General features: G+C 19.6%; 7 protein-coding genes across 7 annotated transcripts in view; 2 read left to right on the top strand and 5 right to left on the bottom strand.

Moving 5' to 3' along the window:
* The window catches only part of PF3D7_1312300 (mitochondrial ribosomal protein S35 precursor, putative), a gene marked incomplete at both ends in the record, with an annotated part of 843 nt that extends 402 nt beyond the window's left edge, over nucleotides 1–441 (bottom strand). The window contains one exon of the mRNA XM_001349815.1: nucleotides 1–441. This exon is cut by the window's left edge and continues 402 nt beyond it. Coding sequence (XP_001349851.1) covers nucleotides 1–441 — 441 coding nt within the window.
* A 608-nt stretch (nucleotides 442–1,049) lies between these two features.
* Nucleotides 1,050–4,436, top strand: PF3D7_1312400 (translation initiation factor IF-2, putative; the record flags this gene model as incomplete). Its single annotated transcript, XM_001349816.1, has 1 exon — nucleotides 1,050–4,436. One exon carries the CDS (start codon nucleotides 1,050–1,052, stop codon nucleotides 4,434–4,436), a length of 3,387 nt encoding a protein of 1,128 aa, XP_001349852.1.
* Nucleotides 4,437–5,027: 591 nt separating this feature from the next.
* Nucleotides 5,028–5,219, bottom strand: PF3D7_1312450 (apical ring associated protein 1, putative; the record flags this gene model as incomplete). The annotated part of the gene is made up of 1 exon (XM_024473219.1): nucleotides 5,028–5,219. One exon carries the CDS (start codon nucleotides 5,217–5,219, stop codon nucleotides 5,028–5,030), a length of 192 nt encoding a protein of 63 aa, XP_024329022.1.
* A 1,643-nt stretch (nucleotides 5,220–6,862) lies between these two features.
* PF3D7_1312500 (conserved Plasmodium protein, unknown function) lies at nucleotides 6,863–7,060 on the bottom strand (the record flags this gene model as incomplete). Its single annotated transcript, XM_002808961.1, has 1 exon — nucleotides 6,863–7,060. The coding sequence occupies one exon, from the start codon at nucleotides 7,058–7,060 to the stop codon at nucleotides 6,863–6,865; it is 198 nt and encodes a 65-aa protein (XP_002809007.1).
* Nucleotides 7,061–9,975: 2,915 nt separating this feature from the next.
* Nucleotides 9,976–11,265, top strand: PF3D7_1312600 (2-oxoisovalerate dehydrogenase subunit alpha, mitochondrial, putative; the record flags this gene model as incomplete). The annotated part of the gene is made up of 1 exon (XM_001349817.1): nucleotides 9,976–11,265. One exon carries the CDS (start codon nucleotides 9,976–9,978, stop codon nucleotides 11,263–11,265), a length of 1,290 nt encoding a protein of 429 aa, XP_001349853.1.
* A 1,004-nt stretch (nucleotides 11,266–12,269) lies between these two features.
* Nucleotides 12,270–13,958, bottom strand: PF3D7_1312700 (conserved Plasmodium protein, unknown function; the record flags this gene model as incomplete). Its single annotated transcript, XM_001349818.1, has 1 exon — nucleotides 12,270–13,958. The coding sequence occupies one exon, from the start codon at nucleotides 13,956–13,958 to the stop codon at nucleotides 12,270–12,272; it is 1,689 nt and encodes a 562-aa protein (XP_001349854.1).
* A 2,743-nt stretch (nucleotides 13,959–16,701) lies between these two features.
* Nucleotides 16,702–24,523, bottom strand: PF3D7_1312800 (conserved Plasmodium protein, unknown function; the record flags this gene model as incomplete). Its single annotated transcript, XM_001349819.1, has 2 exons — nucleotides 16,702–23,722; nucleotides 24,459–24,523. 2 exons carry the CDS (start codon nucleotides 24,521–24,523, stop codon nucleotides 16,702–16,704), a joined length of 7,086 nt encoding a protein of 2,361 aa, XP_001349855.1.
* Between the last annotated feature and the right edge of the window lie 477 nt (nucleotides 24,524–25,000).

The raw sequence follows: 25,000 nt of genomic DNA on the forward strand, positions 1-25,000 counted from the left end.
TTTTCGAATACGATATTTATTTCTAAATTTAAAATGTCTTCTAGTTCTATCTTTTCCTACACAAACTTTCAAAATCTCCTTTTTAATATTTTTACTAATAACACTTGGTGTTTCACATACTGTAGTTCTATCTTCTAATCTTATAATGGGCAATTTTAATTTTGTATTTTTTTGCTCATCATTTAAAGTTACCCTTTCTCTTTTTTTCCTATTCTTTTTGTTTCTAATTTGATTAAACATATAATACTTGTTTTTTACATCCATATCTTTATATATTTCATTATTAATATTATATCTTGTAAATGTATGAAAAGAATACACATTATGTTCATTATAATAACTATACTTATAAATTTTATTTATTTTATTTTCATAATATTTTCTCCATGGAAGATTCCAAAGGTGGGGTTTCAGAATGTTAACCTTTTTCACAGCATACATATTAAAATGATGAATGCTTTTATTTTATATAATTATATTTATTTAATTAATGATATATAAAATTTATATATTCCCATTATGACACATTTTTGTAAATTTTATAATTATACTGCCCAATAAAAAGAGAAATATGAATTATTTTAAATATATATAAAGAAATCCTTTAGAATAAATTTAATATATAATAATACATACATATATAAGTAAATATATATATATATATATATGTTATATATATTTTTTGTATGTTGTACATAAAATATACATTTTTCTCGTGTGTGTTTGCATATTTCACTCACGAGCCATAACAAATTAGCCTACACTTAATTTTGATTAAAAAAAAAAAAAAATAGGAAATATTATAAATATAGGATATGGGAGAAAAAAAAGAAAAAAAAAGAAAAAAATAAATAAATAAATAAATAAATAATAAATAAAGGGAATAAAAAAAAAATACATATATATATATATATATATATATATATATATATATATTTTTATATATATATATTTTTATAAATTCATATTTATATTTTTTTTTTTTTTTTCGATTTAGTATGTATCCAGTTAAAATATGGTAACAACCTCAATTTAAAAGTATAAAAATAATGTTTAATTTTTGTAGCAGGCTATTATACAAAGGGAAATATATACCTGTTGGTAGAAGGATTTTTAGAGAAAAATTGATAAAAGGTAGAAAACAAAAATCTCCAATAATATTATTACCTCCATACATAACAGTACATGAATTACGTATAATGTTAAATATTAATTATGAAACATGTTTTAAAGCTGCTAATGTTTATAAGTGTGGTAATGTATATAGATGGAAAGACTCAGAAGATAGAGTTTTTCAAACAGTAAACAAAAGAAATGTCATTATACCATATAGTACTGCTGCATATGTTAGTAAAATTTTTAAATATAAACCCAAGCTCGTTCAAGTTGAATTATATTGTGAGCAAGAAAATTATGATCTTGAACATATGAACCTTTTAGATATATATAAAAATACCTATATAGAAGAAAAAAAATACTATGATGAATTTTATCTCTTATCTCAGAATAATGAAAAAAAAAATACTAATGAATTAAAAAATATTAATATTCGTGGTTTTAAAAATGAAACAAAAAATTGTAATATAAATAATGATATATCCTTACTTATAAATAATAAATATATTTCATCCAATATATATACTAATAACAAAAAAATAAATGATGAAAAAAAAAAAAATTATTATACAGTCATATCTGTTATAGGACATATAAATCATGGGAAAACAACGCTCTTAGATAAAATAACAAATAATAATTTAGCTTTAAACGAAGCTGGATGTATTACACAAAATATTAAGCCTATACATTTTGAATATGCACCTTTTAAATTTACCTTTTTAGATACACCTGGTCATAAGGTTTTTCAAATATTTAGAGGAAGAGCTGCATTTCTTTCGGATATCTTGATTATATTAATATCTTTAGAAGTAGGTGCAGAAATACAAACAGAAGAAGCTATAAAATATGCAGATAAATTCGACATTCCAGTTATTTTTGTTTTAAATAAAGCAGATATATATGGATCGAATGAATCTATAGTTAAGGCTGAATTAAAAAATCAATGTCGAAAAATGTATGATGAACAAATATTAAAACACAATTTTTCAAATGAAATTGATAAAGCAATAACGATATCGTCTTTAACCGGTTATAACTTACACAAGTTAATTAATAGGATATATTTTTTATCTCAACATATGAATTTGCCTTACAATAATATAAATAACGATAATATTAATTCTAATAATATTGATAATAATTTAGCATATGAGTCGATGAAGAAAAATTTTCTTATTCCACAAAATAAGGATGATATTAATATTAATCATTTAGATAATAATGATAATAATAATAATAATAATAATATACATTTAAGTAAAAATAATCCTACACATGATAACTCCAACCTTTTGAAAAAATATATCAGAAAATCTGATTTTTTATTAGCTTTAGATACATACCCATTTGGTATGGGTATAGTAGTTGATATTAGTAAAAATTCGAGTAAAGGAACTATTCTTAATGTTATTATAAGAAACGGATTCTTTATTGAAGGGAATTATTTTATATGTGGATCAGCATATGGAAGAATTCAGAAAATGTATAAATTTAATACAAACTTTAAAGAAAATTGTACTTATGCTTCTGTTGGTATGGCTATACAAATAGCAGGGATAAGGAAATATGGAAATGCAACAACAGATGATCTTATTTTTACTTTACCACAAAATAATGCTTTTAGATTATGTCAATATAGACTTATGGTAGAAAAATTATCGACCTTACAAGTAAGTGGAAAAGAAATATCTGTTTCTTGGGAAAATGATATGAAAAAAAATGAATATCATGCAGAAGATATTTATGAAAATAGATTAGAAATGTCAGATAAAAGAAAAGCTATTGAAGAATTTGGTGTTCAAAATGAACCAATATTTAATGATATAACTTATGAAGAATTTCACAAAAGTAATACTCAATTAAAAAAAGAACAAGACAATTATATCGAAATACAATTAGAAGAAGAAAATGAAAATCAGAAATCAAATATCGAAAAAATAAATAAAATTCAAAATGTCTTATCGAATGATGAATATGATGACTGTATTGTAATACCTCATGATAATACATATTCATTTTTAAAAACGTCGAAAAACGAAGAAATGCATGTTTCAAAACATGCACAAATTTCCTCTTTAAATAATACGAATGAAGCTATTCTTAATGATACACAAATGTGTCAACAAAATGAACAAATGAAAGAAGAAATGGATTCTATATATACAGACAAAATTAATGCTAATATGGAAAAAGAAGGTGATATTATATATGATCAAGAAATTAATGATAATAAAAAAGGATATAAAATAGATTCTCAAAATAATTCGGAACTATCACAAATAAATAAAAAGAAAAATCAAATTATAAAAGACGATCACAATAGCGAATATGACAATGAAACAAACGAAGCACAAGTAAATACAAATAATATATATAATATAAATAATGAGGAAAATTCTACTAATTCTAATTCATATAAAGAATATTTAGAAACGTACAATGTGGAAACTACAATTCCACGAAGAGGTAGAAAAAATAAATATAGTAAAAATATATATAAGATAAATACGAAATCACCATTTAAGGATAATGTAACAAACAGATCTAATTATAATAATGATAATAATTATAATTCTAACAATAACCAAAATAATGATTTACGTGCACCTTGGTATTATGAAGAAAGTGAAGAAACGTGGGCAAAAAAAGTATTACAAAGAAATGATGAACTTATGGAAACATGGAGAAATAAAACAAAACAAAGAGAATTAGAAAAACAAAGACAAATTTTTTATGAAAAGCAAATGATATTAAAAAATGAAATGATCAAACGAAATCTTCTCGGAGAAGAAAAGTTAACAGAAGAACAAATTAATGCTTATTTATATGATGAACCAAATAAAAACAAAAAATATGATACAGATATTAATCAAAATGATCAAAATGATAATGACACACATACAGATGATAAGTTCAATTTACCTAAAAAAAATTGTCCAGTTATACCTATAATAATAAGAACCAATTATGTCGGTATATTCGATATCTTTCTTGATGAATTTGAAAATTTGCAAAAGAAATATAATGTGAAAATATCTGTTGTACATGGTGGTATAGGACCAATTACACCAAATGATGTTGTACATGCAGAAGTAGAAAGTCATTTTGGATATTGCTGTATTTATGCTTTCCAGGTTAAAGTATTACCTGATTCGGTAAAACAAGCAGTCCTCTCAAATATTGTAATTAAACAATTTGACGTTTTTACAGATTTAATAGATGATATTGTTAAACGAATTACTAACATTAAAGCATTGATTGCTCACAATATGTATGTAAGAAGTCTTAAGAAGGAAAAAACACAGGAAGGAATGTAGAAAGGATATATATATATATATATATAATACATTTCTTTATATATATTTTTATTTTATTTATTTTTTTTGTACAATTTTTTTTTTTTTTTTTTTTTTTTGTTAATCTCATAAATAAATATTAAAATATTCCTTTCAATTTCATTATAAATTTTTCTGTTAAATATGTTCATATATATATATATATATATATATAAATTTACAAAAGCTTCATTTTTAATTTAAATTGTTTTAGTTTCTAATATATAATGAATTATAAGTATTTAATAAAAAATAAAAAATCAATTACATTTATCCATCTAAATCTTTAATAAATATACGAGAAAAAAAAAAAATTTTAAATATATAAGCATTTATAATGTGTTTAAAAAAATAAAAAAAAAAGAATCATTTTTATTGTATATTTTATCTTGACATTTTATATATATGATACGAAAAAAAATATGAAAAAAAAATAAAAACAATCCACTGTCTTCTCGAATACATAATTTTGATCTGAAATGATAGTTATCTCTTCCTTGGTCTATAACTTCTTATTAATAATTCCCTTATTATTTATTTTTTCTTTTACATTTTAATTTATTACTTCATATATCATACAATAATAGTGGTTCTTTGGTTTTTACTCGAAAAAATAACAGTCGAAAGGTTCATTTGTAAAGGTGCACTAAAAACTGTTGGCGTTGCTACGATCGGAACCACGCATACATATTGTGGGGGAGAGACGGATATTGATACACCTGTCTTATATAAGGACATTGAATTTGGAATGTATAATATAGACATCTTACAAAAAACAAACAGAGAAAAATATAAGGAAAATGTTGTATAAAGGTTTCTGTTATATAATAAAATGAAATAGTATACAAGTAATTGTAAAATCAAATGTCTTAAAAAAAATATCGTATATATATATAAAAATTTATTTCTTTGATTGTTTTATATATAAAAAATAAAAAAAAAAATGATAGTTATGGAAATATGGAATATATATATTTAATTTTATTATATTAAATAAATATGGAAAATAATAAAATAATAAAATAAAAATTATTTATCATTTTAAAATTATATTCTTCATTGTTTTTTTTATATTTTTAAATAGCCACCAAGTTTTTGATATAATCACTAATAGTATATATATATATATATATATATATATATATAAAGAAAGAGTTATAAATTTATGAACCATCAAAAATGTAGCTATTTAAACATTTTTATTATTTAAGAAATAAAATAATTATATAGAAAAGACGAATTATTTTTTTACAAAGGTTTTTTTTTTTTTTTTTTTTTTTTTTTTTTTTGATTAAATTGCAAATTGTAATTGAACTTTTAATTTTCAAATAGCTGTCTAGCTTTTTTTTTTTCCCCCTTTTTTTTTTTTTTTCTTTCTTTCTTTCTTTCTTTTTTTTTCTTTTTATTTTATTTTAACATTGCTATATGATGGACGTTTCATATTATTTTATCTTATAAAAAATTGTCCTTTATGTCCCATTTAAATTCAATATTTATATATGTTACAATATTTATATTTATAAAAAAGCATTGAATCACTGATAATATTCTTAAAATGTAAAATAATAAATTTTAAATTGTTATATATAAAAAGTATAATACTAATGTATGTAATAAAAATCATAAAATATTATGTAGGTATAACCTCTTGTATAAAAGCAAATATACATATATATTTTTTTGTTTAAATTTATTTTGGATATCTCATATATACTTAAATATATATTAAATATATAACATAAATCATGTTTTTTTTATATACATATGTATATGTATATATATATATATATACATATATATAAATAAAAATACCATAAAATTTTAGTGCAGACAAAAAGTGAAATAAATATGCATACGCTCTTTAGGGATTTTGTTACATCATTTTAATTACATATATATATGAATTCAAAGTAAAAAAAAAAAAAAATTTTAACGAAAAAAATTTTTAATTATTATTTATGAAAATTAAAAAACAAATTTATTCAAATATGTATAATAATAAATTTAATACATATATGGAATTAAATATTATATATATATATATATATATATATATATATATTATAGGCATAAAATGTTATATTTAGAATGAACTTATTTAAAAAAGAAACATTAAACGAAAAAAATATAGAAAACTTTGTAAAATTCTACATAAATATACAAATGTAGATAAGAATAGTTGGATATAAATATAGGATAATAAAAAGGAATTAAAAATTGATTTTTAAAGAAATTCTTCATGTACTTATTATTTCTCTTTTCTTCTCAATAATCTCATATGTAGAAGGAAATTTTGTTTTTATATGATTATTAACTATTTTAGAAATCAATATCGTTGAATATATAAAATACGTAAAATCATATTCATTTTAATTTTATATCATTCCATTATCTTCATTATTCAAAAATTATATTATTACAGTAACCGGTGAAGTATAGGCGTAACTAAGACATAATTGTTGTGCAGGAACCACATGTATATTTTTAACGACAGGGATATTATTTGGAAAGGTGTATACAACTGTTTGTGGTACAACTCTATATGTCGTTGTATAAACGACAGGGGCTTGTTGTAAAGTAATTACTGGAGATATTATCGTTTCCATTATTTCCTGGTATAAAAGAAGCATTTATAAATAAATAAATAAATAATAATACATGAATATTTTAATGTGCACATTTATCATTATATGTAATATTCCTTCATATTCATCTATTCTTTTTTCTTACTTAAAAATAAAATATGTATATAAAGAATCCTATATCTTAAATATTTAATTTAAAAGTCAATAATTCCTGTAAGTTGTAAAAAATATATAAAAATTTATAAGAAAAAAATAATTATTATTATGGAAAATAGATAAATTTTATAATAACATAATAATTATTATTTATATAATTTAAAAAATATAAAAATAATAATAAAAAGAAACATTATATATTATAACACTGCAATTTTTTTTTTTTTCTTGTTTTTTTGGAGAAGCATATAATCTTTGAATGAAAATATTATAAACAAATATTTATAAATTCAAGATACATATGTATATAATATATATATATATATATATATTTTATAAATATGTCTTCTATTTTTAACAAACCTCGTTTTAGTTTTTTTTAATATAACTATAGTTTTAATTAATATTTTAATTTGAATCAATAAATTTATGATCTTAAAATGCACAGCAAGTAAACTTATATGATATATGAACAAATGTGAATGTTTTTATATATATAAAAAAAAATATATATATATATATATATATATATATATATATATTTACATATTATATATAAATATTTAATGTATAAAAGAGTTTGTCTTTGTTCTTTAATTAAATTTGTTTTTATTTTTGTAAATATTTTTATTTCTTTTTATAAAATTATATAATTTATAAGGTGTTTTGTTTTGTTTTATTTTGTTTTATTTTGTTTTATTTTGTTTTATTTTGTTTTATTTTATTTTATTCTGTTTTTTCTGTTTTATTCATTAATGTTATTATTTTTTTTTTTTTAATTTTTTTTGGTTATGTTTGCATGCATATAAACCTTGTTATATTTAGCTAGAAAAATAGCTGTTAATTTTTCAAAATTTATGGGTACGAAATTATTAAAGACACTTGTAAATTAAATGAAAAAAGAAAAGCATGATTATAAATCAGAAAGCATATTTAAAAAACGATGATCTGTTTTTCTTGCTTTTGTGTGTTTTTTTTTTTTTTTTTTTTTTTTTCCATTCATTTAATTTATTTTTTTTATCTTATTTGTTGTATAGAATACTATATATCAATATATATATATATATATAAATATGTTACATTATCCAATTAAGTAAATTTAATAGTTTTCTCTATATACATTTAAAATACATAATAAACTATTCTTACATTTCATATATGAAAAATAAATATTATAATATATATAAGAATTGTGCGTTTAAAATTATTACAGTTAAAAAATATATAATATATGGAATTAAATAAATGAAAATATAATTATGTATAAAAAATTAATAAAATATAACATAATGTTCAACTCTTACACATTTGAGCATACTCATATATATATATATAAATTAAAATTATGTGGAAATTTTACTTCATTCATACTTTTAGAGAAGTATATGTAATGATATATAAAATATTTTCTTATATTAAGACGAATTTAAAAAATACAAAAAGAGTATAACATATTAATTAAGAATATATTAAATGAATAATTTTATAAGATTTTTTTTTTTTTTTTATTCTATTTATTTTATTGGTATAATATAGTCCTATAAATGTATATATATATATATATATATATATATATATATATATATATATATATATATATTATCTAATAATTCGTATTTAACTATAGCAAAATATAATATAGGTATGCATATATTTCATTTTGTACCTAATTAAAACAAATAACGATATTTTCATATAATATCGGTTATTCATTTATTTTTTAAGAAAATATATTATTTCGCAGAATTATAATTTTATAATCATTTAAATTTTCCATTGTATATATATATATATATATATATATATATATATTTGCATACACATAAGTGTAGCAATAATTAAGGGTTATTTTTTTTCTATTTAAAAACTAATAAAAATAAAATAAATTTTTTTTTCCTGAATTAATATATTTATATATATATATATATATATATGTAAGGATATATAAATTTTAACTTTTATAAATTAATATATTTTTTTGTCATACACCTAACAAAAGTATTACAAAATTATGGAATACAATAAAAAATTTTATATATATAGAATAAAGTGAAAACGTGGAAATATATACAAATTATTTTCCATTGTTTCTTTCTTCTTTTTTTTTTTTTCATTTTTTCCTTGTAGAAATATTAAATTATTTATTTTTTTTTTATAATACATATTAAAAAAATTATAATAATTAATATTTTTATACACTCATATATATTATATATAATATATATAATATATGTATGCGTCAATTGAATATAAATAAGACTTTTTATATATTTAACATGGAAAAAATAAGTATATACTTCCTTTAAAAATGAAAAAAAAAAATATATATATAATAATTCATTATACAATATTTTATATACACATATATATATATATATTTAAAAAAATAATAATAAAATAAAATTAATAAAAAATTTGTATTGTATTTGATAAAAATGTAAATTTTTTTTTTAACATGTTTTCCATATTTTCTCCTATTCATTTTGCACAAATATGATAAATATAATAAAATTTATTTGAGATGTAAAATTATATTAAAATATATATATATATATATATATATATATATGTTGACAAATCTTTTTGCTTATATGATACTTTTCAGTATGATATAATATTTTAATTCATATGTGAATGTGTGTTATGATTAAATTTGAAAAAAGAATATAATTCAAATGTTTATAAATTAAAAGCATATAAATATATATATATATATATATATTTTTGATATATAATTTAAATTAAATATTTTAATTTTTTAATTTTTTTTTTTTTTGAAAATGAGAAATATTGTTCAGAAATACTTACAAAGGAATAGCACAAAGTTATTTAACAGAACAAGTGTATTCAATTTATATAAAAAATGTAATTTTTCTGGATACAAAATTTACAGTGACGGACTAGTTCACTCTGAATTTTCTACTGAGTTAAAAACTGTAAATGAAGTTATAAAAATGCCTATTTATAGAATATTGGATACGAATGGACATTTATTAGACGGTCATGAAGCGCCATTTAAGGATGAAGAAGTATTAAAAATTTACAAGGATATGGTTGAATTTTCTATATGGGATGAAATATTTTATGGAATACAAAGACAAGGTAGAATATCATTTTATATAGTTAATGAAGGAGAAGAAGGTTTACAATTTGGTATGGGTAAAGCATTAAGTGTTGATGATCATTTATATTGTCAATATAGAGAAACAGGTGTTTTATTATCCAGAGGTTTTACATACACTGATATATTAAATCAATTATTCGGTACCAAATATGATGAAGGTAAAGGTAGACAAATGTGTATATGCTATACTAAAAAAGATTTAAATATTCATACTATTACTACACCATTAGGATCTCAATTATCACATGCTGCCGGTTGTGGTTATGCATTAAAACTAAAAAATCAAAAAGCTGTTGCTGTTACTTATTGTGGTGATGGTTCTTCATCAGAAGGAGATTTTTATGCTGCTCTAAATTTTGCTTCTGTAAGACAATCACAAACCATGTTTGTATGCAAAAATAATTTGTATGCTATATCCACATCTATTAAAGATCAATATAGAGGTGATGGTATTGCACCAAGAGCATTAGCCCTAGGAATAGAATCCATAAGAGTAGATGGAAATGATTTATTCGCAAGTTATCTAGCTACAAAAAAATTAAGAGATATTTGTATTCAAGAATCAAAACCAGTTTTTATTGAATTCATGTCCTATAGATATGGTCACCATAGTACTTCTGATGATTCTAGTTTGTACAGACCAAAAGAAGAAAATGAAGCTTGGAGACAAGAAGGAGTACACCCAATTAGTAGAATCTTTTTATATCTCAAGAATAAAAACTTATATAGTGAAAAAGAAGATCAAGAACACAGAAAAAGTGTCAAAGAAAATGTATTAAAAGAATTAAAAAAATATGAAAGTGTTAAAAGATATAATATTGTTGGTGGATTATTTGAAGATGTATATCATGAAGAAGACTGGAACATTAAAGAACAAAGAGAAAACTTTGAGCAGTTTTTCAAAGAAAATAAACATAATTATGATACATCAAAATTTGAGCGATGATGTTATAAATCTTAATATATATATGCAAAAGAGAATAAGTAAATAAAATAAAATATATATATATATATATATATGCATACATACATAATTATAAATTTATTTTTATAAGCGCATACAGTAATTCGATGGGCATATTATATGTTACTGGAAAACAAATTCTATAGATGATGATTAATTATCATCTGTCTTATTTTTTATTTGTTTTTTTTTTTTTTTTTTAAGTTATTGCATAAAAAGAAAAAATGTTTTGTAGTGCTGTTGAATTTAAACTTTTTGCAAAATTACATTTGTTAGAAAATGATATTAACCATAAAAAAAAAAAAAAAAAAAAAAAAGAGAAATAAAAATTATATATGACTTAGCAAGATGAACACATATAATTGTTTTTAGTCATTTTAATATGGTATAATATTATATAACCCCTAATATAAATAAAAGACATTATTTTAGCTCATCATATATTTATAATTACACAAGAATATTTTTTAAATATTATATATATATATATATATATATATATATATATAGACATAGATATGCGTGGCATATATTTATAAATTATTTTATATATGAATTTTATTAAAAATAGTATTTAAAAAAAATTTTCCTTTTTAAAAAAATAAACAAAATAAGACAATTTTAAATAATAAAACAAATATATATTTTTTTTTAATAAATAAATAAATATATAAATATATATAAATATATATAAATATAAATATAAATATATATATATATATATATATATATATATATATATATATATATATATAATGTATAAATAAATTTAATCACAAAAAAGAAACAATAAAAAAAAAAAAAAAAAAAAAAAAATTTCTTAAATTTAAAAATGATTGAAGATAATTAAGGATAAAATGGGTATAAAAGAAATAAAATGTGTAAATGATTATATATATAATATTTCATGTAAGGAGTCATTTCTGTTTTCCCAATTTTACCGTTTTAATTTTCTTAATTTAATTAACTTTTTTTTTTTTTTTTTTTTAATTGAGTTTTTTTTGAAAACTCAGGTATTCACGTATTAAAATACTTTGAAATTCATTAACCTTTTCTAGAATTGTATTTTTCACATTAGATTCTAATTCTATATATTGTTTATAATACATATTACATTTTGTATATAGTTTTTCGTGCTTTAATCTTACTAGTAGCATAGTAAGTTTTTCAATTTCTTTAATAATTTCTAATGATATTTTCCTTAGAACATAATAAGTCTTATTATAATATAAGGGTACATTATATTTTATATAATCAAGAGCATAAATAAAATTTAATAAACATTCTGCATATGTATTTGTAACACATGTAAAACGTATATTTTCTACATATTTAAAAGCTTTAAGATGTTTACTTACATCATAAATATTTTTATAATTATTATTAGTAATTGTTAATCGTCTTGATATTTCTTTAAAGTATAATAAAAATCTTTTAAGATTATTTAAATCTTCTACAGGAAAATGATCATCAACACTTAAAAGTATATCATGAGCTCTTAAAAATTTAGTAGTAGCATATTCTTCATCATCTTCATCTTCCAAATATGTAATTTCATTTTGATTATTCATTGTTCTACTGGCGATTGGCCACATGACTAAATTTTTTATATTAATTGGATCATCATTATTTTTATTTAAATGACAAAAGAAATCAGAATTTCCTATAAATAAATCTTTATTTTTATTATCTATCATATTTGTATTTTTTAAATCTGTTGAATTTTCATATTCATTGTTATTATTATTCATATTTTTATTAATTTTTTTTTTTTTTTTTTTTGGAGAAACGTTATTTGTTCTCACTTTATTATTAATCATATGATGGATACCAATTTTGTCATTATTATCATTTTTGTGAATATTATCATTTTTGTGAATATTATCAATTTTGTCAATATTAACATTTTTGTCAATATTAACATTTTTGTCAATATTATCATTTTTGTCATTATTATCATTTTTGTCAATATTATCAATTTTGTCATTATTATCAATTTTGTCAATATTATCATTTTTATCAATTTTGTCAATATTATCATTATTATCAATATTATCAATTTTGTCAATATTATCATTATTACCTTTCATCTCATTATAACGTTTTAATAGTTTTTGCTCATTTATATCAACATCAGGAGAATTTATTAATTTTTCAGTTCTCTTAATTTCTACACGAGGGTTTTTTACTTCACTTACTATATTCTTTTCCTTTATTTCTTGATCTTTGTTTTTTTTTTTAAAAGGGAAAACATACAATTTAACTTTATTTAATTTCTCACTTATATATTCAATAACTTTGTTTTTTCTATTTATTATTTCATTAGGTATATTCCATAAATAGTTTAACATTTTCTTTAATTCTTGACCTTCATCTTCTGTATTTTCTACCTCTTCTGAAATATCATGATGAAAATTTTCATCAAAATTAAAAACCTTAGATATACTTGCATTTTCCATATCATGAGGAAAATTCACATTAACTGGTGTATTTTCATTACAGGGCTTTTTTGAGTTATCTATTATTAATTCATCGTTATCATTATCTGCTTCATTATCTTTTGTAATTATTTTATTATTATTTACATAATGTCCACATGCTAAATTATCATTTTTATATAATATTGTATTTACAAAAAAATATATTGATATATTATATATAATTTTTAATTTCATTATTATATATATAAATATATATATTTATATATATACGTGGGTGTGTATATACACATACGCCTATAACGGCTGTACACCTTACTTTTTTTAATATATATATATATATATATGTAATATATATATATATATATAAGTTACTAATAACTTATGTGTAAATATAATATATATAATATAAATATTAATTTCAAAAAATTTTAATATATATATCTCTTTATCATAACTGTAAATTTTTTTTTCTTTTTTTTATTAATTATTAGGTGAAACTATAATGAATACAAAATATATGGAAAAAAAAAAAAAAGGAGCAATTATAAAAATGAACATAATGTTTTACTTTTCTTTTTTTATTTTTTTTTCATTGACAATTATATAAGATTAAAGAAGAGCTTACATTATGATATAAGAAAATGATAAAAAAAAATATATATATTATCTAATAATCTAAATATATGAAATATATATATATATATATAATAGTAAATGTGATAATATTTATCATACTACTTTTATTAAAATGTACATCTATCTAATAAATTATATATTCCACATCAACACAGTATCATTTTTTTTTTGATTTTTTAAAGAATTAGGAGGAAGAATTTTCATACTATGTAGAAAATGATAAATATATAATTATATTGTATATAATATATATTATTATAAAATTATATATTCATATATATAATCATAATAATATTAATATTATAATAGCATGCATTATACTTTATTTATATATTTAATGAAAAAGAAACCAAAAAGAAAAAGAAGAAGAAAAATGTATAATTATGTATATATATAATGATTATATATAATTAATATTATATATATATATATATAATATAAAATGATATTATAATAGTGTGGTGTTTTTAGAATTATGGTAAATGAATTACTATATTATATATAACCCTATTAATTATATGATTTCATCATTATAAATATATATTTTTTTTTTTAATAAATATCATATTTATATATATATAATATATTAAGGAACACAAGCTATAGAAGTGTATTTATTTAAGCTCATAATAAAGTTATATATAAATAATATAATGTAGCACCTCTTTCTATTTTTTTGAGATTTATTTTCTCAAATAAGCACTTCTGGGGGATTTTTACTTGTATAATATTTTTTACCAAATCATATTGAACTAAAACCTAATATGTTATATTAATATATATGTAAAATATAAATATATATAAATATATATATATATATATTTTTTTTTTTTTTTTTTTATAATACCGCATAAATAATATCTTTAATTATAATACCTTTTTTTTATATATCATTATTTTATTCTTTTAGATTTTCTACACAAAAATTAAATAAAGATGTATATTTAGAAAATATATATCAATATATATTATATATATATATATATATTAAAAAGTGATATATTATAATTATATATATTATAGGAATTATAATGTCAAACCCTGCATGCATAATATAAGGAAAAATTCATATTCTAATAGTATTTAAATATATTTATGTTTATAATATAATAATATTAAGCTTTTACTTAAAAAGAAGAAAAAAATAAAAAAAAAAATGAAAAATATAAAACTGAAAATATTTTACAAATTAATTATATTATATATATATATATATATATATATTTTTTAAATGACATTTCTTTGATATAATAAATATATATATATATATATTGTTAATATATATTTAACTGTGTATTCATTTCTTTAAATTAATTCTAATAATGTATTTGTTTTTTGTTTTTTGTTTTTTGTTTTTTATTAAATTTAAACAAGATTTAGTATAATTCACTTAATAATATATATATATTAATATATACCATATAATATTTGTAAGGATGCAATGAATGTAATGTGTCATATATGTATATGTGTGTATGTAATAAGAAATATAAAAAACATTTTATTTCATAAGAATAATATTATATAAATGAACAAGTGGCACACACACATTATAACTAATTTAAATAATTATCAATTATTATTTGTGTTCATAAGATAAATAATATAACAATTTCGATATAAAGCTTTTTATCATTTAAAGAAAAAAAAATTCTGTACATTTTATATTGTTTTATTGTACATATATATTTATACATGAATACTTAACATATATAAATAAATTATATATGATATGTCTATAAAATGGTTATTCATAAATAAAAACAAAAAAAAAATATTATATAACTTTCATATATTTCTATTATTGTTCATTCCTATGAAACAAATAATATTATAATATAATGATGATAAATATGTATAATTTTTTCATATAAATATAAAATATTCATATTAAAGTTAACAAAATATTACAAAGGACAAATGAAATGAATAAAAAAAGACAATACAAAACTAAAAAAAAATTAAAAAAATAAAAAATAAAAATTCCGTCATTTTTCCCTGCTGTAATAAAAATTTTTCTTTTAAAAGAAAAAGAAATATAGAATTATAAATAATTACTAACAGGAACACATACATAATACATACATATATATATATATATATATATATATATATATATATATATATATGTTCAAACAATTTATTAGAACTATTAATTTTATATAAGCATTATAATACAAAAAAAAAAAAAAAAAAAAAAAAAAAAAAAAAAAAATGATTAAGCATTAAATTATAGACATTATAACAAAAAAAAAATATAAATATAAATATATATATATATATATATATATAACAGTTTCATTTTATTTTAATTGATTTTATCTTCCAAGAATTTGTAGTTTTATGTTTTCTCGTCTTCCTTTATGCTGTTACTTGAATAAGAATCATTTGATCCTTTATTACCTAATATACCAAAAGGTAGAATTGATTGAACATAATTATAATATGAATAATCATCTTTTTTTGTTTCTGATAAATAACCATTTGAAATATTATCACATGATAAGGAATCATCCTTGTCATTATTCCCACCTATCTTTTTTTTCTTCAAATCATTTCTAGATTTAAAGCTCGATAATCTTATAATTTCAACAGAATTAGAAGAGTTTTCTTCTCTCATTTTACTTTTTTTTGAAAATATAGATGTGCTTTTTTTATCTTCTATAAAATTGCTTGATATTCCACTTTTTGCATTCTTCTTATTATATTCATGATCATAATTATTGCTATGAAAACTTGAAATTTTCTTATTATCTGTTTTATCATCTGATAATTTTATTATTTCTTTATCATCATCATCATACTCATTATCAGAACTTTCATGTTTATGATTTATATTCATGTCTCTATTTATATTATCTAATAATGATGAATTTGATGAGCTTCTGGAACTTTTATTTTTTCCTGTTTCTTCATTTTTCTCTTTTATATTCTCTTTTTTTTTCTTATCCTTTTTATCCATTATATTATTTGAATCATCCTTCTGTGCCTTAAAAAACTGTACTTTCCCTTTATTTTCTTCACCGTTATCTTTTTTACTATTCTTATTTTCCATTAAACTATATTCAGAAATTTCATCTTTACTTGAATTACTCTCAGATAATTTGTCAGCGTTTTTAAAAGCATCATTATTAGATGTGCTATAACCAAATCTAGGGGATAATATATTTTCGTTATTATATTTATTTTCGGCATATCGATTCACATCATTTGAATAATTATTATTAGTAATATGATCATCCTCTGGATTGTTTTTTCTATCTTTCTTTTCATTTTTATCGTGAAGATTATTACTATTCGAATGTTTATAATTATTTTGTGAAATTTTATTATCTTCTTTTTTGGAATTAATTCTTGTATTGTCACCATTATTGTTATAGTCATCATCATCTTCACCATCATCATCATCATCTTCATCGTCATCTTCATCATCATCACCATCATCATCTTTATCATCATCTTCATCATCATCTTCATCATCATCTTTATCATCATCTTCATCATCATCATCTTTATCATCATCTTTATCATCTTTTTCCTTTCTCTTTTTCACTTCAACTTTGCTTCCATTATCTTTGATTACCGATTCATCATTTTGAGTCTTATCCAACTCCTTGCTATCTTTTTTCTTCTTTAATTTATTTATGTAAGAATACAGATTATCAACCTGTTCACTCGTATTTATGTTACTAGCTTCATCTTTCTTACCAACATAACTATTTAATACAAAACTTTTGGAGTATATTTTTTCTGAATCATTATTATACGTTTTATTTTTTTGTTCATATCCTTCTTCTAAGTCGGATTCATCACTAAAACTATGTAATATTATATCATTTGTATAAATTCCTTGTACACTTTTATTATTTTTTTTCTTAGAAGTTGTAAAACTAAATCTTCCTAAATTCTTAAAAAACTTATTTATTTTATTATCTTTATCCGTTTTTTTAAAGAAGCTTAGATTGGAATACTTTTCGTATTTATTTCCCTCCTCCTTACTATGATATGATACATCTGACCTTGATAAAGAATTTTCTTTTTTCCTACTAGTATTTTTTATTGATCCTTCATCAATATTATCATCGATCATTTTTTCCTTGCTTAATTTCCTTCTTATATTTATAACATGGTCTTCAAATTTGTGTTTTTTCAGTTCGTCCTCTATAATACTTTGTGATTTCTGACTACGATGACTAGAACTTTGTTTCTTATAACAAGGTTTATTATTATTTTCCTTACTCTCAATCTTGTCATTTATACTATCATTTTTATTATCACTTTTGCTGTTATTTTTGGAATAGTTCCTAATGTTATTATTTTGATCACTTTTATTGTTACTTTTAAGATTATTCTTATTATTACTCTCTGGATTACTTTTATAATCACCATTATGTTCATTTCTATCATTACCAGTATTGTCATGTTTGTTATCAATATTCGACATCTCGTTACTCTGCTTACATTCTCCTTTATCATTTTCCTCATCAGAACTACGGCTACTATTCAAAAATGAATAGGAATCATTCAAATCAGTAACCTTCTCAGTAATTTTATTATTCTTTTCTTTTATGGTATTTTTATCATCAGCCTTAAATGGTTTATTCTTTACACCTTTAATCAAATCTATATTATGTGCATAATTCTTGTGTTCTGTTTGTTCCATGATTTGATTTATTTTATTTATATCATTTAAGTATATGTTATGATTAATGGATGATTTACTATGACTATCATATATTTCTTCATTATTTATATCATCTAATGAAATATGTTTATCTTCCATATTTTCTATATGTAAATGTTCACCTACTTCTTTTTCTATAATTATGCTTTCATTATCATATATATATCCTTCTACTGATAAAGATTTATTATTTAACAATACAACACTACTTTTATTATTATCATCATCCATATTATTATCTATATCTAAATTATGAACATTTTCCTTTTTATGTATCATACTATTATTAGCATTATCACTTGAAGGTTGCCTTTTAAAATATGATAAAAAGGATTCAGAGGGAAAGACGTCTGATTTTTTAGGTTTTTCTTCTTTATCCTTTTTCTTTCTTTTCAAATTAAATAATCGACGAAAAGTACTTAAATTACTTTTCGTACGTTTTGTTTTTTCTATATTTTCATCATCGTTATTATCACCATCTTCCCCATATTCTTCTCCTTCCGCCTCATCAATTTTTGAAGACTCAAATGAAATATCTTCTTCATTATTAATATCTCTTGTCTTTATTTTTAAGCTTGATAAAGAAATATCCGAAATTCTTTTATTGCATTCACTTCTAAATAAAGAAAAGCTATCATTAAACGAATTTCTTTTTGAATTCACCAAACCACCTGAATCTTGTAGACTGATATCAAAATGTGATTTATTTTTCTTAATTGAAAAACTACCTATATGTGTCATATTATTCAATTGAGCATTACTATATATATTTTTTGGCTTTTTCATTAGTTTTTGATCTATTTTTTGTTCATGTTTTTGTTCATGTTTTTGTTCATGTTTTTGTTCATGTTTTTGTTCTTGTTTTTGTTCATATTTTTGTTCTTGTTTTGGTTCTTGTTTTGGTTCTTGTTTTGGTTCTTTTTTTTGTTCTTGCTTTGGTTCATTTTTTTGTTCTTTTTTCCCCTTATCATATGTCTGATCTTTTTTTGTAGTATCTTCATCTATACGATTATTATCCCCAAGGTTATTCTTTTTATTTGTATTTTCTGTAAGGTTCGTATGTATTTCTTTTTTGTTATTATTTATGTCCGCTTTATTATTTATGGTTTCTATTTTATTAATAACTGCATTTGCTCTATTATTTGATATATCCATAATATTATATATATGATCATTTTTATATTGTACCGAAGTAGTAGGATCCTTCATAATACTATTATATTTTTTTTCTTTTTGTATTTGAACATTATTCTTATTGTTAATACTTTTTTGTGATTTCTTATTAAAACTATAAATTAATGATTGTACATATCCTTTTTTCTTTTGACTAATTTTATTATTTTCATCATTTACTTTTTTTTTATCTTTATTATATTTATATATATAATCACCTCCAGCATCTAACTGTTCATTATATTCATTATATTTATTTATGAAATCAACTTTTTTACTATATACTTCAATATTTAAAAGCTTTGCATATAAATCTTGATAACACATAGAATTCCTCTCAAAATCAAGAACAACATCATAGATATCTTGATTAATATGATATTTTGAGAAACGTTTTAATATTTTTCTTTCCATATTACATAACTTTAAATTCATTAATCCTTTCATACGACCACACCATAATTCTTTTATTTTATTATTTATACATTTTTCTAAATATTTCGTTTTTTCTTCCTTCAATTTTTCTAATTCTATATTACTATTTATATATTCTTTTTGAAGTTTTAAATCAATCCATTGCCATTTAGAACTATCTTTAATCCATTTCTCAAATAATTTAAAACTTCCCCATTTATCATTTAATAAATTCTCTAATTTCTTTATATCTTCTTTGCTTGAAATTATTTCAAAACCACTATATTTGTTTGTATCTTTATTCCTTATATTAACTTCACTTTTAAAACAACGTACGGTAGTACCATTAGATTGTTTTGCAAATCTTTCGGTATATATATTACCATTCATATTATGATACATATTTAATGAATTATTGTGATTTTCTCCCAAGTTATAATATTTATAATTCCCATAATCATAGCACTTTTCATCTATATTATTTATTATATGTGACATTTTATGAAAACGTCCATCCAACATATCCTTATCGATATAAATATTATTCATTTGGTTTCTCATATGATTATTGTGCACATTATTTGGTGGATAATTATTTCTTTGCGCATCATTAATTTTATAATCATAATTATATACCAAATTTTCATCATGTATCATATTATGGTTATTATTATACATAACATGATCCTTATTAAATAGTTCATTTGGATATGGAACATTAAATGAATCATGTTGATAATTACTATAAGCATCATTATTTGGATATATATTCTTATTATATATATCACTATTTTTATAACCAACATATTCAAATATATTATTATTGTCTATATCGTTTCCAAAACCTATATTATTTATATCATATGTATCGTTTGTATGATTTATATCGTTATCTGGTGCACTGTGAAATAAGGGAGCATCAATCACCCTTCCTTTTATTTTATTATTACTTTTTCTTTTTAAAATATTTTTACTCATACTACTTGAAGGATTCGTACATGTCTTACCAATCCATGGAATATTTATATTGCAATAATAATTTTTCAAATCATCCAAATAATGTTCCTTTTTCATTTTCATATTAGAAACATTATAATTAGCATTAACAGCATTTTTATTTAAGAATTTTACATTTAAAGGAATATTATTATTAATATTAGATGTTTTCTCATAACTCTTATTTATATAATAATTGCTATTTCGATCACCATATATAAAATCATCTGTCTTATGTCGATTTTCGATCATATTAAAAGGTGATACATAATTCTGTGATACTACTGAACGAATGGATTTATTCGTATAATTAGGTATGTACGATTCATTTATATTTTTTGAAGATGTTACAAACTGAGCATCTTTATCTAATATATTATTATTAACTCTATATGTTGACATTTTTATATTTTTCATATTACCATAAATATTAACATTATTATTATGATTAATATTGTCATTAATATTATGATCATCATCATTATCAACATCGGTACAATAATTTTTAAACATGACTGATTTATTTTTTATATACTTTTTTCTTTCTATATGTATATTGTCATAGAGAGAAAAAAATAAATTTAAATCGCTACTGTAATCTGGACATATCATTTGTTGTTTTCTTTCATATTCCACAAAATTTTGCTCACATTTAATTTGTTCATCATCATTAATATCATTTAAATTATAGTTTTCTTTTGTACCTTTTTTCCTATTAATTTTATCACCCATCTCATATATTTGATAAGGATCTGGCATAGTACATACATCATTAATAGACTTAAAAATAATATTCATAACATTCCTTTTTATATTATGAATGTCATCATTTAATTTTTTTACTTCACTATAATAACATTGTATTTCATCTTCAATACAGTATTTTAATTGTTTATATAAAAAAGATAACATAGATTTGGCAACTGTTAATTCTCCATTTTTGTCTACAATTTTCCTCATTTCATGTGCTTTATTATTTACTATTCTTTTTACTAAGCCATTAAATTTTTTGGTATCATAAACACACAAAATTAATTCTTTTAATTTCGTATTAATATATTTAAATTTTACTAGATCAAATGTAATATGATTTAATATAACTTTATTAACATCATCTTTTACAGTACTATCTTCTAGCATTTCATATTTTGTTCGTACTTTATTTTTTCGAATATCTTCTATTATTATATCAACGATTTCATTTTGAAATAATAAAATATATTTTAAATCATCATACATTCTTTTTATATTTCCTTTATTTTTTATTCTTTCAATATCAATCTTTATCTTTTCAATTTCTTTTTTTAAATCATCATCCGGATCAAAATTAAAATTGTTTTCATTAATATTCCCATTCTTTTTATTTTTCGTTTTTGTTGACATTGTAAATTTTGGTGACGTTATCTTTTTTTTTAGATTTTTAAACCTTTTTGTTTTCAATTTCTTGTCCTTTAAATCATTTGATTGTTTTTTTTTATATATGTTATTATATGTTTCATCCATATTATTAATCTTATTCGAATCATACTTTTTCATTTTTACATTTTCTATTGAATTAGTACCATAAGATGAAAGTTTAATTTTTTTTTTTTTTCTTTTCATATTATCTTTTATTTGTTCTTTATTCATATTCTCTTCATTTTGAACTATATCTTTAGAATTATCTATATTTTTTTGTTTATCCTTTGAAGAATAATTTTCTTCATTAACATTTTCATTATTTTCTTTCTTCAACTCATTGAATGAAAGATAATATTTATCTGGGTCTACATTATCAGGATTAGTTAATAAACAATTCGAATCATATATATTATTTATATTATGATCTTTTATTTTTTTTGTTTTTTTCTTTTTTTTCTTTTTCTTCTTTTGAAATATCTTCATAAAACTGTTCTTAATAGAACCACCTTTTTCTTCTCCTTCTTTTTCGCCGTTCTCTTCTTTTTCTTTCTCATCTGTGTTTTTAATCTTTATTTTATTTTCGTCTTTTTTCTCCTTGACATCAACAAAGGATTTGTCCCTTAGGTCTTCAATGTGCATGATCATATTCAAACTATTCATTTCATGAATTTCTTTTTCAAATACTTCTTCGGTACTACAAGAAGGAGAAAAAAAAAAAAAAAAAATACATATGTACATGTATTGTATATATATATATATATATATATATATATATATATATATATGTATATTTTTTCATATATATATAAAGGGAAGAACTAATTCATATATATTCATATTTATTCATATATATTCATATTTATTCATATATATTCATATTTATTCATATATATTCATATTTATTCATATATATTCATATTTATTCATATATATTCATATTTATTCATATATATTCATATTTATTCATATATATTCATATTTATTCATATATATTCATATTTATTCATATATATTCATATTTATTCATATATAAGGAATATACACAAAACCTAATATTAGCATTATCTATATTATATAATTTAATATATAATTATACAATAACATACTTCAATAAAATATGTTATAATAAGAATATCATAAAATTATTAATTTCTTTTCATTTTAATACATAACAATCTTCATGGAAAAAAATAAAATAAAATAAAATAATAATATTTCCATTATTCATAAAAGACAATGATAATTAAGTTCATGAAATTCAAAGTATTTGAATGAAATATATATAGACATATAAATACAAATATGTACATATATAAACATATAAAACATATATATATATATATATATATATATATATATATATACATACATACGATAATATAATAATAATAATAATTATTATATATATATATATATATATGTATACTTACATATCACTTGCGACAGAGCCTTCTGCACTTTTCTTGGATTCGTTTAATGCTAATAAAAAACTCATGGTTATTTATCTTTATTATAAATATTTACAAATAATAAATAAAAAAAGAAAAAGAAGAAAAAATATTTTCTCAGCTTGGTATTATATAAAATATATAATACACTTATCACTTTATAATCATACAATTAAGTATGTATGTACGGTTTTATATGATATAAAGACTGCTTAATTCCAATAAAATGAAAAAAAAAAAAAAATATATATACAAATAAACAAAATTACTATTTGTCAACCATTTTTAAAAATAAAATATTAACTAAAAAAAATTACATAACATGATAATACAATTAATCATGTTGTTTTCTTTATTATATATCATACAAAGAATTTTAAATTTTTTCTAAAGTTAGTTTATTTCACGAAAATATTTTAATTCCATAAGTAAACACACAAATGCCAAAATTTTATTAAAAAGGAGAAAAATTATTAACATATAATAACCAAATATAAAGAAAAAATATATATAATATAAAAATG

This window comes from Plasmodium falciparum, assembly GCF_000002765.6.
Source record: "Plasmodium falciparum 3D7 genome assembly, chromosome: 13".
In the NCBI taxonomy this organism is placed as follows: Eukaryota; Apicomplexa; class Aconoidasida; order Haemosporida; family Plasmodiidae; genus Plasmodium; species Plasmodium falciparum.